The sequence below is a fragment of the Ylistrum balloti genome, unplaced genomic scaffold, assembly GCF_031769215.1.
Source record: "Ylistrum balloti isolate Yb309-2 unplaced genomic scaffold, AGI_CSIRO_Ybal_v1 Utg370892, whole genome shotgun sequence".
Taxonomy (NCBI): domain Eukaryota; kingdom Metazoa; phylum Mollusca; class Bivalvia; order Pectinida; family Pectinidae; genus Ylistrum; species Ylistrum balloti.
Window position 1 is genome coordinate 939,049 of NW_026782507.1, and position 13,667 is coordinate 952,715.

Genomic DNA, 13,667 nt, shown 5'->3' on the forward strand with positions numbered 1-13,667 from the left:
TTGCATTCACTGATAAGGTAGCAAACATATTGATCTTTACTGGGCTTAACATATCATAAAAATGACATTGTGGGAAAGAAGTGTGTTAGTATTGAAAGCTACTTGCATCTCCTATCCAAAGAAAATGATAATATTTTTTGTTGTTTTAGCTTGTTTGAAGGATGTAAAACCATACCACATGTTTGTGCCATCAGTAAATTTCCAAAATGTTACAATTATATTGTTATATCAGCTCTATCGCATATAGAAATTTTTTTTCCATCACATTTGGATACATCTTTGTTTTACAGAAATTGCCTACGGAGAAAGCTTGATAAACCAATTCAGGGAATACTTGCATGGGAATGAGAATTAGCCAACAAAAGCAGTGGTTCTTTATTATTGCATTTGACGAGAACGGGAACAAGATCTCATCAGTGATACGACCTTTGAACTATTGGACAAAAACAGAACTGAAACAAGCAATCCTCTAAGCGTTGGTGACTACATATTATATGTTTACTGGCTCTGAGGACTGGATAAAGCTACCTCATTCTCAGTGGTTGTTACAAAGTTATTCTGTTAATAAGGTACATCCTGTTACTGGTTGTGTAAGAAATATTCAGCATTTTGAATGAATATGAGGCCTGGAATAAGAACATTGGATGCATGGAAAACATTACAGCTAACACTTATCAGAGATATTGAGCCTGAGAGTATGAACAAGCATTATTAGTCTATGTAGGAACTGTCCTGTTACCATTATGATCAACATTTATTTGAAAAAGTTTGCTCTTTAGAAGTGCTTTGAGGAAGAATTTCATGTGTACTTCAATTTACCAGTCACATGATTAAGTGACAGAGCTTTAGGGAAGTCCAGATCAGTATCAAGCGACTAAATCATTCACCAATGTGACAAACATGTTTTCCTGTCTTAAGCAGTCAGAAAACCTTTCCTTTTGTACTTCATAAATAGGTTTTTTTCATGAGTTTAGCATTTTTAAAAGAAGATGCCTTATTTTGTCCAGAGATTTTAATAAGGACTCCTTAAGAAAAGTACAGATTTTTTTAACTTGCCAGCCAGGAATTCCAAGCCAGTAGATTCTGAGTAGTTGTGCAGCATCTGTAACATGTTTGACAATTAACATGCTTAGGTGATGAGTTGTCAAGGTTGTTTTGAGTTAAAAAAAAGCCTTTAGTTGAAGTTTACAAGGGTCAATGTCTAAAAAGAAAAATCTTCTAGATGTTTAGATAATGAATACTGGGATTAAGGGGTATGAAGTATTCTCAAATGGTTCAACTTCATTTGTTACAAAATTGCTTAGGAAGGAATCCTGATGTGTCACTTTATGTATGGATATATAGGGTATGTTGTGGTACTCAAGTCATAATGACTTGCACTAAATCCACATAGAAAATCATGACATTTTGAAAGCAATTTTTCATTAAAGAGTTATCTTTTTGTTAGGGTTAATCTGAAGATTATGTGGTCATAATTTGAGTGCTGGAAAAAGTTTTGTTGATTTTGAATGAATTAACTATTATTGCATACTTGGAAATAGTTTTCCGATTTCCATTAAATGTTTTAATGCCATGCTTTAAATCCACATTGAAAATCATGACATGTGGATGTTTGTATTGAATGCAATTCTAGTTATTGTTTCGTCCTTTTGTTATTAAGGTTGATCAAGAGATTATGCTGTTTTGGCTTTTTTGTTGAATAATTGTTTGTTATTGGCAGCTAACTGGATAAATATTTAGAGTTAAGGAATACAAATGCCAATAACATTTCATGTTTGTCTACAACTCACCAGAAGTTGTTCATAAGGTGTATGAACTTCACTTTTATACACTGTAAAGATCTTTTAGACCTGATCGGTATGTGGCCTTGGTGATAATTTTTCTTACGAAAATACAATGTATATCCAGGTGTTGATTAAAATGCAAAAGAATCACATGAAATCAAATAAAATGAAATTGATAAAAAAGGCAACAGACCATTTCATGATAAATATGAAAAATACAGCCCTTTACATTAGTCTTGTAGTGAAACCCAAAAAGTTTGTACTATGGAAAACAACTTTTAAAGTATAACCTAGTTAGGAATGTCTCGTTCATAGATACCAAAGCAACACAGTTGTTCTGAAAAATGTTCCTCTTTTATGATGTAGTATATATTTGTTATTGCGACGTGTTTCTGTTATTTAGCAATAAAGTGTCTAGCTGATACAGCTATGATAACAGAGTCTGGTTATAAGTTGATATAAATTACGTTAAGTTACCACTGCTATTTTGGTTCTTAGTTCACCGTCAGCAAATAGTTGGCTGTTAAAATCACCTCCCGTGTCATCAAACTTTTAACAGGTGTTATTTGTATTATTTCCCAGAAAGAACCAAAGAGATCTTTGAAAAAACTCTTTAAATCAGCATATCAACTTAGTAACTACATCTGCATATTACATATTGCCTTGATCAGATTCCAAAAGTGGTCATCTGGAATTTTGAGATTTAAGAGTTGTTCATGGTATTTCTGAGAAGTTATTCGAGGAATCATTCAAATTTTTCACGTTTGTTTCTTGTGATTTCTATTTGCATTATGCATATTTTAAATAATTTGAAACCGAGATCCCAATTTTACAGGCAGAAGCTCTTATATCGAGTCATATCGGCATTATTTCTTTAAGGGTACTGAAAAAAGTTTTCTATAATTTCTTGTCTCTGCCTACTGAAATTTTGTGTAAAAGAAAAAGCTACCAACATGTCACACGATGGCATTAGGCTAGTTGAAAACAAAAAGGATTTGAATATATTAATTTACGTAATTTCCTCGATCAGTCAAACTTAATCTTGTTTATACTCAGAATGATGGGAGACAACCAGAGGTATCATATTTAAATGAATATAATCTGTAAACTTGTGGAAAGCAAAATTTTTTCTTACATTTGTCATTGATACTGGAAACTGACCCTTTTATGAAATGAGAGAATTTGAAAATTATGTAGTTCACACTGATGGAGGAAAGAATTCACACTGCAATGAGTTTTCAGACACAAACTATAAAACCTTGATAACAGCATGTTTGTGAAGGCAAGACATTCTATTTCTTTCTTCACTACATGCCTGATTGACTCCCATCTTGACAATGACTTAATATTAAACTTCATTCCATAAGTCATAAACTTGCAGTCACTATGACAAACTGCACTTAGTCACCTTATCTTGCTTTGTACACAGATTTTTATAAAGCTCGTTACACAAATATATATTGAATACATGGTCAGTGTCTTCAAATATAAGCTGCATTTGGGCAAGGATAAAGACGGACGAAAGTGGCAAGTCACTTTTGTCTTTCAGTCCCAAGCCAAAATGTGTGACCATGTATTCTATTTCTCTTTCAGGACTTATTTATATAAAGCATACTGCAACTTCAACAGTTAGTTAGGGCTATTCAATCTTTGTTTATCTGACCTTGACATTTAATTGTGCCTGATGATGTGTATCAGAATAATTAATAACAAGTATAGTTTCACACTTCAATGGATATAAAAAGCAATTTGTATGAATTTTCGCAAATAAACTTGTTTGTTACAGTAAAAAAGATAGCTTATTATTTATATTTTTACACGAAATATTTAAGTATATCAGAAAGTAATTCTGTAGAATTAATTCATGTGCTAAAAATATAGCTGTTTTCTGTCACAGCCGAATACAGCAAAAATATATGTGGCAGGCATATTTCCACAATGGCAGTGCCAGAAGTATATGGTGGTGTCAGAAGTATTGCCCCTTTCAAAAGATCTTGTGTGTTTGAAACATTGTCCCTGGCTAATTTTTCTACCCAGTTTTGTTTTGATTTATACACTGTTCTACCTTGTCATCTCTTCAATATCTAAGGATTAAGCTACTTTATCATTTGTTTATGTTATCTTGGGATAACTACAATCAAACTCGAGTAAATTGAATTATTGACAACAAAATCAGTAATGTAGAATTTATCAGAGTTCAATTGTAATTATCACCTGATAACCTAAATAAAATAGAAATTTGACCCTTTTACAATTTTTTTCGTAACAATACAGTTTCATTTGTTATCCACTACAAAATTTTCAGACACAAGAATAATGAAAACATTCAGTTTTCCAGCTTAATAACTACCACCATGGAACAGCCTGTTTCAGTTTTTGGATACCACAACAACAAAACAAACAAATTTTTATATTCCACATATATTAATTTGCTAAATACAAAATTCCAACCTCTATTCTACTGAAATTCCATCACAAAAAACTCAAAGGTTGACAAAGATTGGCATTAGGACCATACTTCAAATTTTAAAGCCATTTTAAAATGAATGAAGTTCAAGCCCAGTTAGAGATATGATGATGTTACACATTGGTCCTTCCCAGTTAGAGATACAATGATGTTACACATTGGTCCTTCACTCATAACAGCATGTGCAGGAGACTACCGTTATCTGTTAAGAGAGTCCATTACATCAGCAGCTGTACATATACATAAGTACCTTTGTCAATCACAATAAAATGATTTTTTTTTTCGTGTACTCAAGCACACCCTCTTTTTTGTCAACAAAAAGGAAAATTATATACATATACACTAAAGAAATAAATTATTCAGACATAATACATGTTTAACAACTATTCATGTCTTTAAAAAGTGAACTATGAATGCATGGCCCCTTCCATGAAAAAATGGTGATATACATTAACACATTCTTATGAAGAATCATCCATCCTCTTTAAGTTTCAGAACAAAGACAGCATCTTGCAGCATGTAAAAGGACTGGTGCATGTCTCCTTCACATAAGTATGGCAGTTTGGTGAACTTCTCCACCACAAAGCCTGCTGGCTCAAATACACTCTCTATGAAATTTTTACACTGTTCTTCAAATGTCTTTCCTTCTATCCTTATGTTTTCTGTAGGTCTGTGGTCAGCGGAACCTGTTGATGAGAGACAAAGGTAGAATAAGCATAGAAAGTTTAGACATTAACTCACCTTTTTCCACTAACAGGTCTATGCTAAGTAGTAAACATATCTTGTTTACTCTGCATAGATGTTGTCCCATGTTATTTCAGTGCTATCAATGTCGCCAACATGGCAATTTTGTGTCAAGAGATTGTGTGTGTTTCTGGATCATTTTGGTAATACATCAAGATGTTCTTGGAAGTCTAGAGGCTCGACTCCGTGGTGTTAAAGATTTTATTTGTGAAAAGATCAAGGTGATGTACTGGAACACTTACCTTGTTCTACATATGGACGGAAGGGAAGCACCACTGCTACAATGGCTTGCCCAGACGGGGTCAGGGACTTCTTGATGGTATGGAGGATTGTGATTGGCTTGTCACATCGGTCTAATAAATTGAGGCAACCAATCAAATCATATTTCCTACTGCCATCACCCCATTCGTCAATATCAAGTAACCTGAAACAGAGGTAATAAGGCTTTAATTGTAGTACTGTGTGTCCCCTACATAATCTACATACTGTAATTATCATTGTATCTCCTTCAGACATGAAGTTTCCCAATCATGTTGTTTAGGCAGTGTAAGGTAAGTAATTCTGATAGAATGACAGACAGATGGTTTACCAATCATGTTGTTTAGTGCAAGGTAAGTAATTCTGATAGAATGACAGACAGATGGTTTACCAATCATGTTGTTTAGGCAGTGCAAGGTAAGTAATTCTGATAGAATGACAGACATATGGTTTACCAATCATGTTGATTTTGACATTGCAAGGTAAGTAATTCTGATAGAATGACAGCTCATCATTTTCTGTTGTACAGGTAAATGTAGCTTTATATGAGACAGCATTGCCATATATTTTAGGGGTGGGAATCTCAATTTATACACAATTTATACAAAAAATGTTTCCTTCCCCTTAAATATTCTTCTAACCATATTTGGTCAAAATCCTCTCCCCTTCCAGCCAGGTGTGCTATAAAATGATTTATCACATAACCGACCCGTTTTCCCATGTCATAATAATGGTAATACACATGCTGATTGGTCAAAACCGTGGGAACGTACTACTTTTATTTACTACGACAACAAACTGTAGTAAAATATGTCTGACCAGATCAACATTGGCGACACAGTTTTTATTGATAAGAAGGGGACTGATGTGGTGAAGGAGATAATCCCACAGGGATTTGCTATATTTTATAATGTTGAATTTTGTGGGATTGACTTTCAAATTGAGCTTGAGCACGATCGTATTGAAAAGGTGGTAGATCCCTCCCAACAGCAGACGATCGCTCCGGATGGCGGTCCTGTTGCCCCTGAACCAAGTCGTTTCGTTTCAGTCAGAGAAGATGAGGTGGGGAATCTTATACAGTATCAATCAAACAAGAATACGTTGAGCAAAACTTTTTATCACATAATTGACTCGTTTTCCCATGTCGCAGTAACTGGAGCAGTTAGACCGAACCTGATGACCATTGATGACGAGGCGAGGTGACCTCACGTTACCAATATCAAGTGAATTTCCAGAAGATTTTTTTTGTTTTTTTTTTGTGATTTTTCAAAGTTATTTTGCATTAAATGCATTAAATAGAATTAAAATGCTTTACTTTGTCGATATCATTTTAGAACATAACAATTTCTTATTCAATCATTGAAAATAGGTACTATTTGCAACACGGATGGATAAAACTATGATTGCTGTGCGTTGGTTTTGACCTATATAGAAACAGCTGATTGCATAGTGGAAGTAAATCGTAGTTTTCTGGCGATTTTTCCATTTTAGTTGGTTATGTCATAAATAGAATCTTACACTCGTGTCAATGTATTATGGAATTTATTGAACGAGAGTGGCACTCATGTAAGATCCTCTATATATATTGTTTTCAAAAAACACAAGTCTAATCACTTCAATGTTCATTGTAAATAATGACCAAGTCTGCATAAAAAAATGCCAGCTTAAGTACTCTATTTCGACTTTGACAGGTGTATATTGATCTTAACTCATACAAATACATACTGCTGGTTATAACTGACCATATAGCACCTGTATATTTACCTGTAACCTTTGCCCTGAAGGCGCCATCTCATAGCAAATGAAACTTCTGTTGTATATACAGTATCAAAATATTTGGCCATTTTTTCTGTCACCATACCATCCCCTGCCCCTGTCAAAAGAAGCAATATTGTGATACTTGAAAATATTTTGGAAAAATGGTGTTAACAATCTTAAAATTAATAAAACTGTTTTTGTCTGAAACCTTCTGTCTGAACTTCTCTTTCATCACATATCTTTGATATTTCTATTAGCTTCTATTGAAATGATGCTTTTTAACAAACTAAAATTATATTTCAAAAGAATAATTATACAACATTAAATCTCTGGTATATCAAAACTCATCAAGATCTAACCCTTGAAAGACTGAACTGTAACTGATTGCATTGGTCTATACACTGACCTCAGTAAAAGTTTCTTAGAAAAGTCTATCATACACTGACACCTGTAGGAACTGTTTACCTACATCTGTCATACACTGACACCTGTAGGAACTGTTTACCTAGGTCTGTCATACACTGACACCTGTAGGAACTGTTTACCTAGGTCTGTCATACACTGACACCTGTAGGAACTGTTTACCTAGGTCTGTCATACACTGACACCTGTAGGAACTGTTTACCTAGGTCTGTCATACACTGACATCTGTATGAACTGTTTACCTAGGTCTATCATACACTGACACCTGTAGGAACTGTTTACCTAGGTCTGTCATACACTGACACCTGTAGGAACTGTTTACCTAGGTCTATCATACACTGACACCTGTAGGAACTGTTAACCTAGGTCTGTCATACACTGACACCTGTAGGAACTGTTTACCTAGGTCTGTCATACACTGACCCCTGTAGGAATTGTTTATATAGGTCTGTCATACACTGACACCTGTAGGAACTGTTTACCTAGGTCTGTCATACACTGACACCTGTAGGAACTGTTTATATAGGTCTCTCATACACTGACACCTGTAGGAACTGTTTACCTAGGTCTGTCATACACTGACACCTGTAGGAACTGTTTACCTAGGTCTATCATACACTGACACCTGTAGGAACTGTTTACCTAGGTCTGTCATACACTGACACCTGTAGGAACTGTTTACCTAGGTCTGTCATACACTGACACCTGTAGGAACTGTTTACCTAGGTCTGTCATACACTGACACCTGTAGGAACTGTTAACCTAGGTCTGTCATACACTGACACCTGTAGGAACTGTTTACCTAGGTCTGTCATACACTGACACCTGTAGGAACTGTTTACTTAGGTCTATCATACACTGACACCTGTTTACCTAGGTCTATCATACACTGACACCTGTAGGAACTGACACCTGTAGGAACTGTTACCTTTACCAGGTCTATCATACACTGACACCTGTAGGAACTGTTAACCTAGGTCTGTCATACACTGACACCTGTAGGAACTGTTTACCGAGGTCTATCATACACTGACACCTGTATGACCTGTTTACCTAGGTCTGTCATACACTGACATATGTAGGAACTGTTTACCTAGGTCTGTCATACACTGACACCTGTAGGAACTGTTTATATAGGTCTATCATACACTGACACCTGTAGGAACTGTTTACCTAGGTCTATCATACACTGACACCTGTTTACCTAGGTCTATCATACACTGACACCTGTAGGAACTGTTTACCTAGGTCTATCATACACTGACACCTGTAGGAACTGTTTACCTAGGTTTATGATACACTGACACCTGTAGGAACTGTTTATCTAGGTCTATGATACACTGACACCTGTAGGAACTGTTTATATAGGTCTATCATACACTGACACCTGTAGGAACTGTTTACCTAGGTCTGTCATACACTGACATCTGTATGAACTGTTTACCTAGGTCTGTCATACACTGACACCTGTAGGAACTGTTTACCTAGGTCTGTCATACACTGACATCTGTAGAAACTGTTTACCTAGGTCTGTCATACACTGACACCTGTAGGAACTGTTTATATAGGTCTATCATACACTGACACCTGTAGGAAGTGTTTACCTAGGTCTGTCATACACTGACACCTGTAGGAACTGTTTATATAGGTCTTTCATACACTGACCCTTTTGGAACTGTTTACCTAGGTCTATCATACACTGACACCTGTAGGAACTGTTTACCTAGGTCTGTCATACACTGACACCTGTAGGAACTGTTTCTATAGGTCTGTCATACACTGACATCTGTATGAACTGTTTACCTAGGTCTGTCATACACTGATACCTGTAGGAACTGTTTACCTAGGTCTGTCATACACTGACACCTGTAGAAACTGTTTACCTAGGTCTGTCATACACTGATACCTGTAGGAACTGTTTACCTAGGTCTGTCATACACTGACACCTGTAGAAACTGTTTACCTAGGTCTGTCATACACTGACACCTGTAGGAACTGTTTATATAGGTCTTTCATACACTGACCCTTTTGGAACTGTTTACCTAGGTCTATCATACACTGACACCTGTAGGATCTGTTTACCTAGGTCTATGATACACTGACACCTGTAGGAACTGTTTATATAGGTCTATCATACACTGACATCTGTATGAACTGTTTACCTAGGTCTGTCATACACTGATACCTGTAGGAACTGTTTACCTAGGTCTGTCATACACTGATACCTGTAGGAACTGTTTACCTAGGTCTGTCATACACTGACATCTGTATGAACTGTTTACCTAGGTCTGTCATACACTGATACCTGTAGGAACTGTTTACCTAGGTCTGTCATACACTGACACCTGTAGGAACTGTTTAGCTAGGTCTATCATACACTGACACCTGTAGGACCTGTTTTCCTAGGTCTGTTATACACTGTCACCTGTAGGAACTGTTTACCTAGGTCTATGATACACTGAACCCTGTCGGAGCTACTTACCTAGGTCTATCATGCTCTGGCCCCTGTAGGAACTGTTTTCCTAGGTCTGTTATACACTGTCACCTGTAGGAACTGTTTACCTAGGTCTATGATACACTGACCCTTGTCGGAGCTACTTACCTAGGTCTATCATACTCTGGCCCCTGTAGGAATCATCAATCTGTAGGAGTTGCTGAAGCTGAGAATCAGAGAAGACAAACATAGAGCCTCGATGTAACAACCTGTCAATAACAAAAAAAAATTAAAGTTTTAAACATTGTCAACCATATAATTTTTAAACATGGAATAATCTGTGTATAATTTAAATAACACTGGTAGCCATTTTAAAATCCTTATTTCTGTTTGTAAATTAATTGATAACGAAAAAAAAAAATCTCTTAAAGTTTACTTCAAAAGCTCCATACTATTGGCAAGGGAGCAACAAAACTCAGTAACCTACCCATTAACGGACGTTCCAGTCATGAACCAGCTGAGCAGGGACTTGGAGAGGGAGTGGCCTATCTGAGTAAATATCCAATCAGCCTTCTCATAACAGGTGTCCAGAAACTGGTCTGTCTGTTCATCCTGGTTAAACTGTATGACTTTATTACACAAACCTTCCGGTAGTATTGTAGTGTTGATGGAATACCACTGGAAAAGGGTCAGGTTGATCGTTAAGACAAAGCTACATAGTTACACAAATGATGAACTTAAAACTATATGTAAAATGCATGCTGTTAAAGTGCTTTAAACAAACATGGGTACTCCAATGAGCCAGAGAACCAAAAAGCCAGAGATCTCATGTTCCATCACCGGCAGAATAATAAAAAAAATAATAATAACTGCTTTTAAACGGTTTAACTTTTTGAATTTTTTTTGCTTAAATTCTACAAGCATGGTGGTAATTCTCAGGCATCATCAGTGTATCATCAACACCAATAACCTATGTAGGTAAACTGTCAGCTACAACAATATGACATTATACAGTAATATATACATCACAGTATAATGTAACCTATTAAGTAAACTGCATCATGTAGTTCGGTTTTGTTTGTACAGGAGTCAGCAATGACCATGGAAGTCCGAAGTATGGAAATTCACAAGGGAGTTCAGACATTCCAAACTGACTTTTAACAAAAAAATGACACGACAGAAATAGGGAGCTAAATAAACCTGATGATTTATACAATTTAATCAAAGGTTAAGTGATAATTCAGTTCAGATATCTGTCTGAAGAGACCAAACAATACGCATAAAAAATAACCTGTCTAAAGCGATGACAAAAATCAGTATAGAAAATAACCTGTCTAAAGAGACCAATAAATGAATAACAAAATAACCTGTCTAAAGAGACCTAAAAATGAGCATACAAAATAACCTGGCTAAAGATATAAAAATGAGTATACAAAAGAACCCGTCTAAAGAGACCAACCAATGAATATGCTAAATAACTTGTCGAAAGAGATCATCCATTAGGTGTTCAGTATATACTTAACATATCAAACAAGACTATCCATTGGTTCGATTTCATAATCTTAGGGAGACCACACATTGATTATTATATGGTATATATAACCTGCCTAAAGAGACCACCAAAGGATAACACTTATAATCTAAAGAGAAAAATTCAGTGGGTCCTGTTTAGTATATTCCAAATGAGGATAACAACACAATATATTGAATCTAATAAAATCCTGAGACACGATCAGCTGTTTTTACAAACTTATTAAATAAAGGTTTTTGGAGATCTTCTATTGACATACAGTATATCTTTATATCAGTTTAAAGAGACCATTTACTATGTGAATTCTGCATAACGCCTATGAAAGCCATCATATTTCTAAGGGTGTACCACTCTTTAGTAATCCGTATACTTCTTTGAGTTACTTCCCTTACAACATTGGACAAGCACAAATGAAAAACCATGTACGTAGCATGTCGCGTAGGATTAAGATCTAACTGTTCTGTATAAGCTCTTTAGTCGATTCTAATCATTACGTTGATAGTAATTAATTATAAATGATGAATTACAGAAACGCAACTAACGTAATCGTGTCTGTCTTTCTGATGTCTCTGGTCTTCCTGGAGTCTATTGTACACAGCTCTCAGCATGGGGTTCCGTATTTGTCGGGCCGGAGAATAGCCCTCTCCTGTCATTCCGAGAGCTGCAGGGAAGCACACATGGAGATACACCAAGGCGAAGATCAGTCCAACCATCCACGTGTGTTTGTATACGGAATACAAAAAAACATATACTTCCGGTTTCAACAAATGTGTACGAGTTACTGCCCTTCGTACGGTGTAGTGATGTAGAGGACTAGAGTGGACGTCATATTTGTCATTTGTAGATGCATTGTAACTGATAGAGAATTCTTCAATTCTTAAAAAAAACCTTTGACGGCATTTCTTTACGTTAGGAAATTTTTAATATAAGCTTTTGTTTTCTTCTTTGGATGAATAATATATCACACGAGTTGACACACAGAACCGGAAATGCTTATCCTCGAGAAGACAATTTCACTTCCGGTTTAAGTTTTTCAACGATATTTTAATATTGGTACCTATATAACTCGATTTCCAGGGGATTTTCTGATCCTCAAAACAATTTACGTCAGAAAATTCATTTCACATTTTATCAAATAGTAAACAGGCACACACAGCACTACCATACATGAGTCACCAATAGACACATAAAGTGTACCATATTACAACCTAGGGAGTACAACCTCGTAAACACTAAAACACCAGATATATCATAATCCAAACATATATCATAATCCACACAGCGCACCATTATACCAGTCAAAAACACACAAAGCACAGCGTGTATAACAATCCATAAAACCTATGACACATCCCACACAGCACCACCTACCCGGTATATCATAATCAACACAGTATCGCATTTGTCACAGTTTATCACAATCCAAACAGAAACTCAATATCTACAATTCACAAAGCTGTGGTTGCATCCATATATCGAAATCCATACATCACAATCTACACAGCATCAACGATATCAAAATCCATCAACACCACCAATATCACAATCCACGGAACACCACAATCCACATAGCATCAACTATATCAAAATCCATCAACACCATCAATATCACAATCCACGCAAACCACAATCCACATAGTGACGACTATATCAAAATCCATGAACACCATCAATATCACAATCCACGCAAATCACAATCCACATAGCATCAACTATGTCAAAATCCATCAACACCATCAATATCACAATCCACACAAAACCATAATCCACATAGCGCCGTCTGTATCACAATTCACATCACACTACCTATATCATAATCCGAAAAGTACACCTGTATCAGAATACACAAAGAACCAATTGTATGAAGTCGACTTATAATTTTTTTCTTAATTTTTGTACTAGTTTTTAATCACGTTTCACATGGAATACATGTTTGTTAGGTTTTTTTTTCAGGAGATTTGCTTAGCTTAGTACGTTTCCTGTTCAGAGAAAAGTACGTTAACAAAGAACCGATATTGTCTTATTTTATGACACTAATGGATTTTTTTCGTGAATATTGAACTTTTAGTCAACAAAAATTATAGTGATTTAGACACTTATCAAATTGTTATGTAATTAAGGCATCAAAGACGTGATAATGATACACGCACTTTGAACATTATCTCGGCAATCTATGAGATAAATGACTTATTAGTTTGTAATTACAAGCGGAGCATATGTAACCCCTACTTTGTTGAGTACATGTGAACTGATTAACTAGCGCGCAAA

The 13,667-nt window shown here is 35.7% G+C and overlaps 1 protein-coding gene across 1 annotated transcript; it reads right to left on the minus strand.

The window, feature by feature from the left end:
- Window positions 1–4,221: 4,221 nt before the first annotated feature.
- Window positions 4,222–12,147, minus strand: LOC132559329 (protein-L-histidine N-pros-methyltransferase-like). The gene is made up of 6 exons (XM_060223940.1): window positions 11,942–12,147; window positions 10,356–10,546; window positions 10,037–10,137; window positions 7,018–7,126; window positions 5,238–5,419; window positions 4,222–4,937 (listed from the first exon to the last, which is right to left on the minus strand). The coding sequence occupies exons 1-6, from the start codon at window positions 12,110–12,112 to the stop codon at window positions 4,723–4,725; spliced, it is 969 nt and encodes a 322-aa protein (XP_060079923.1). The 5' UTR covers window positions 12,113–12,147; the 3' UTR covers window positions 4,222–4,722.
- Between the last annotated feature and the right edge of the window lie 1,520 nt (window positions 12,148–13,667).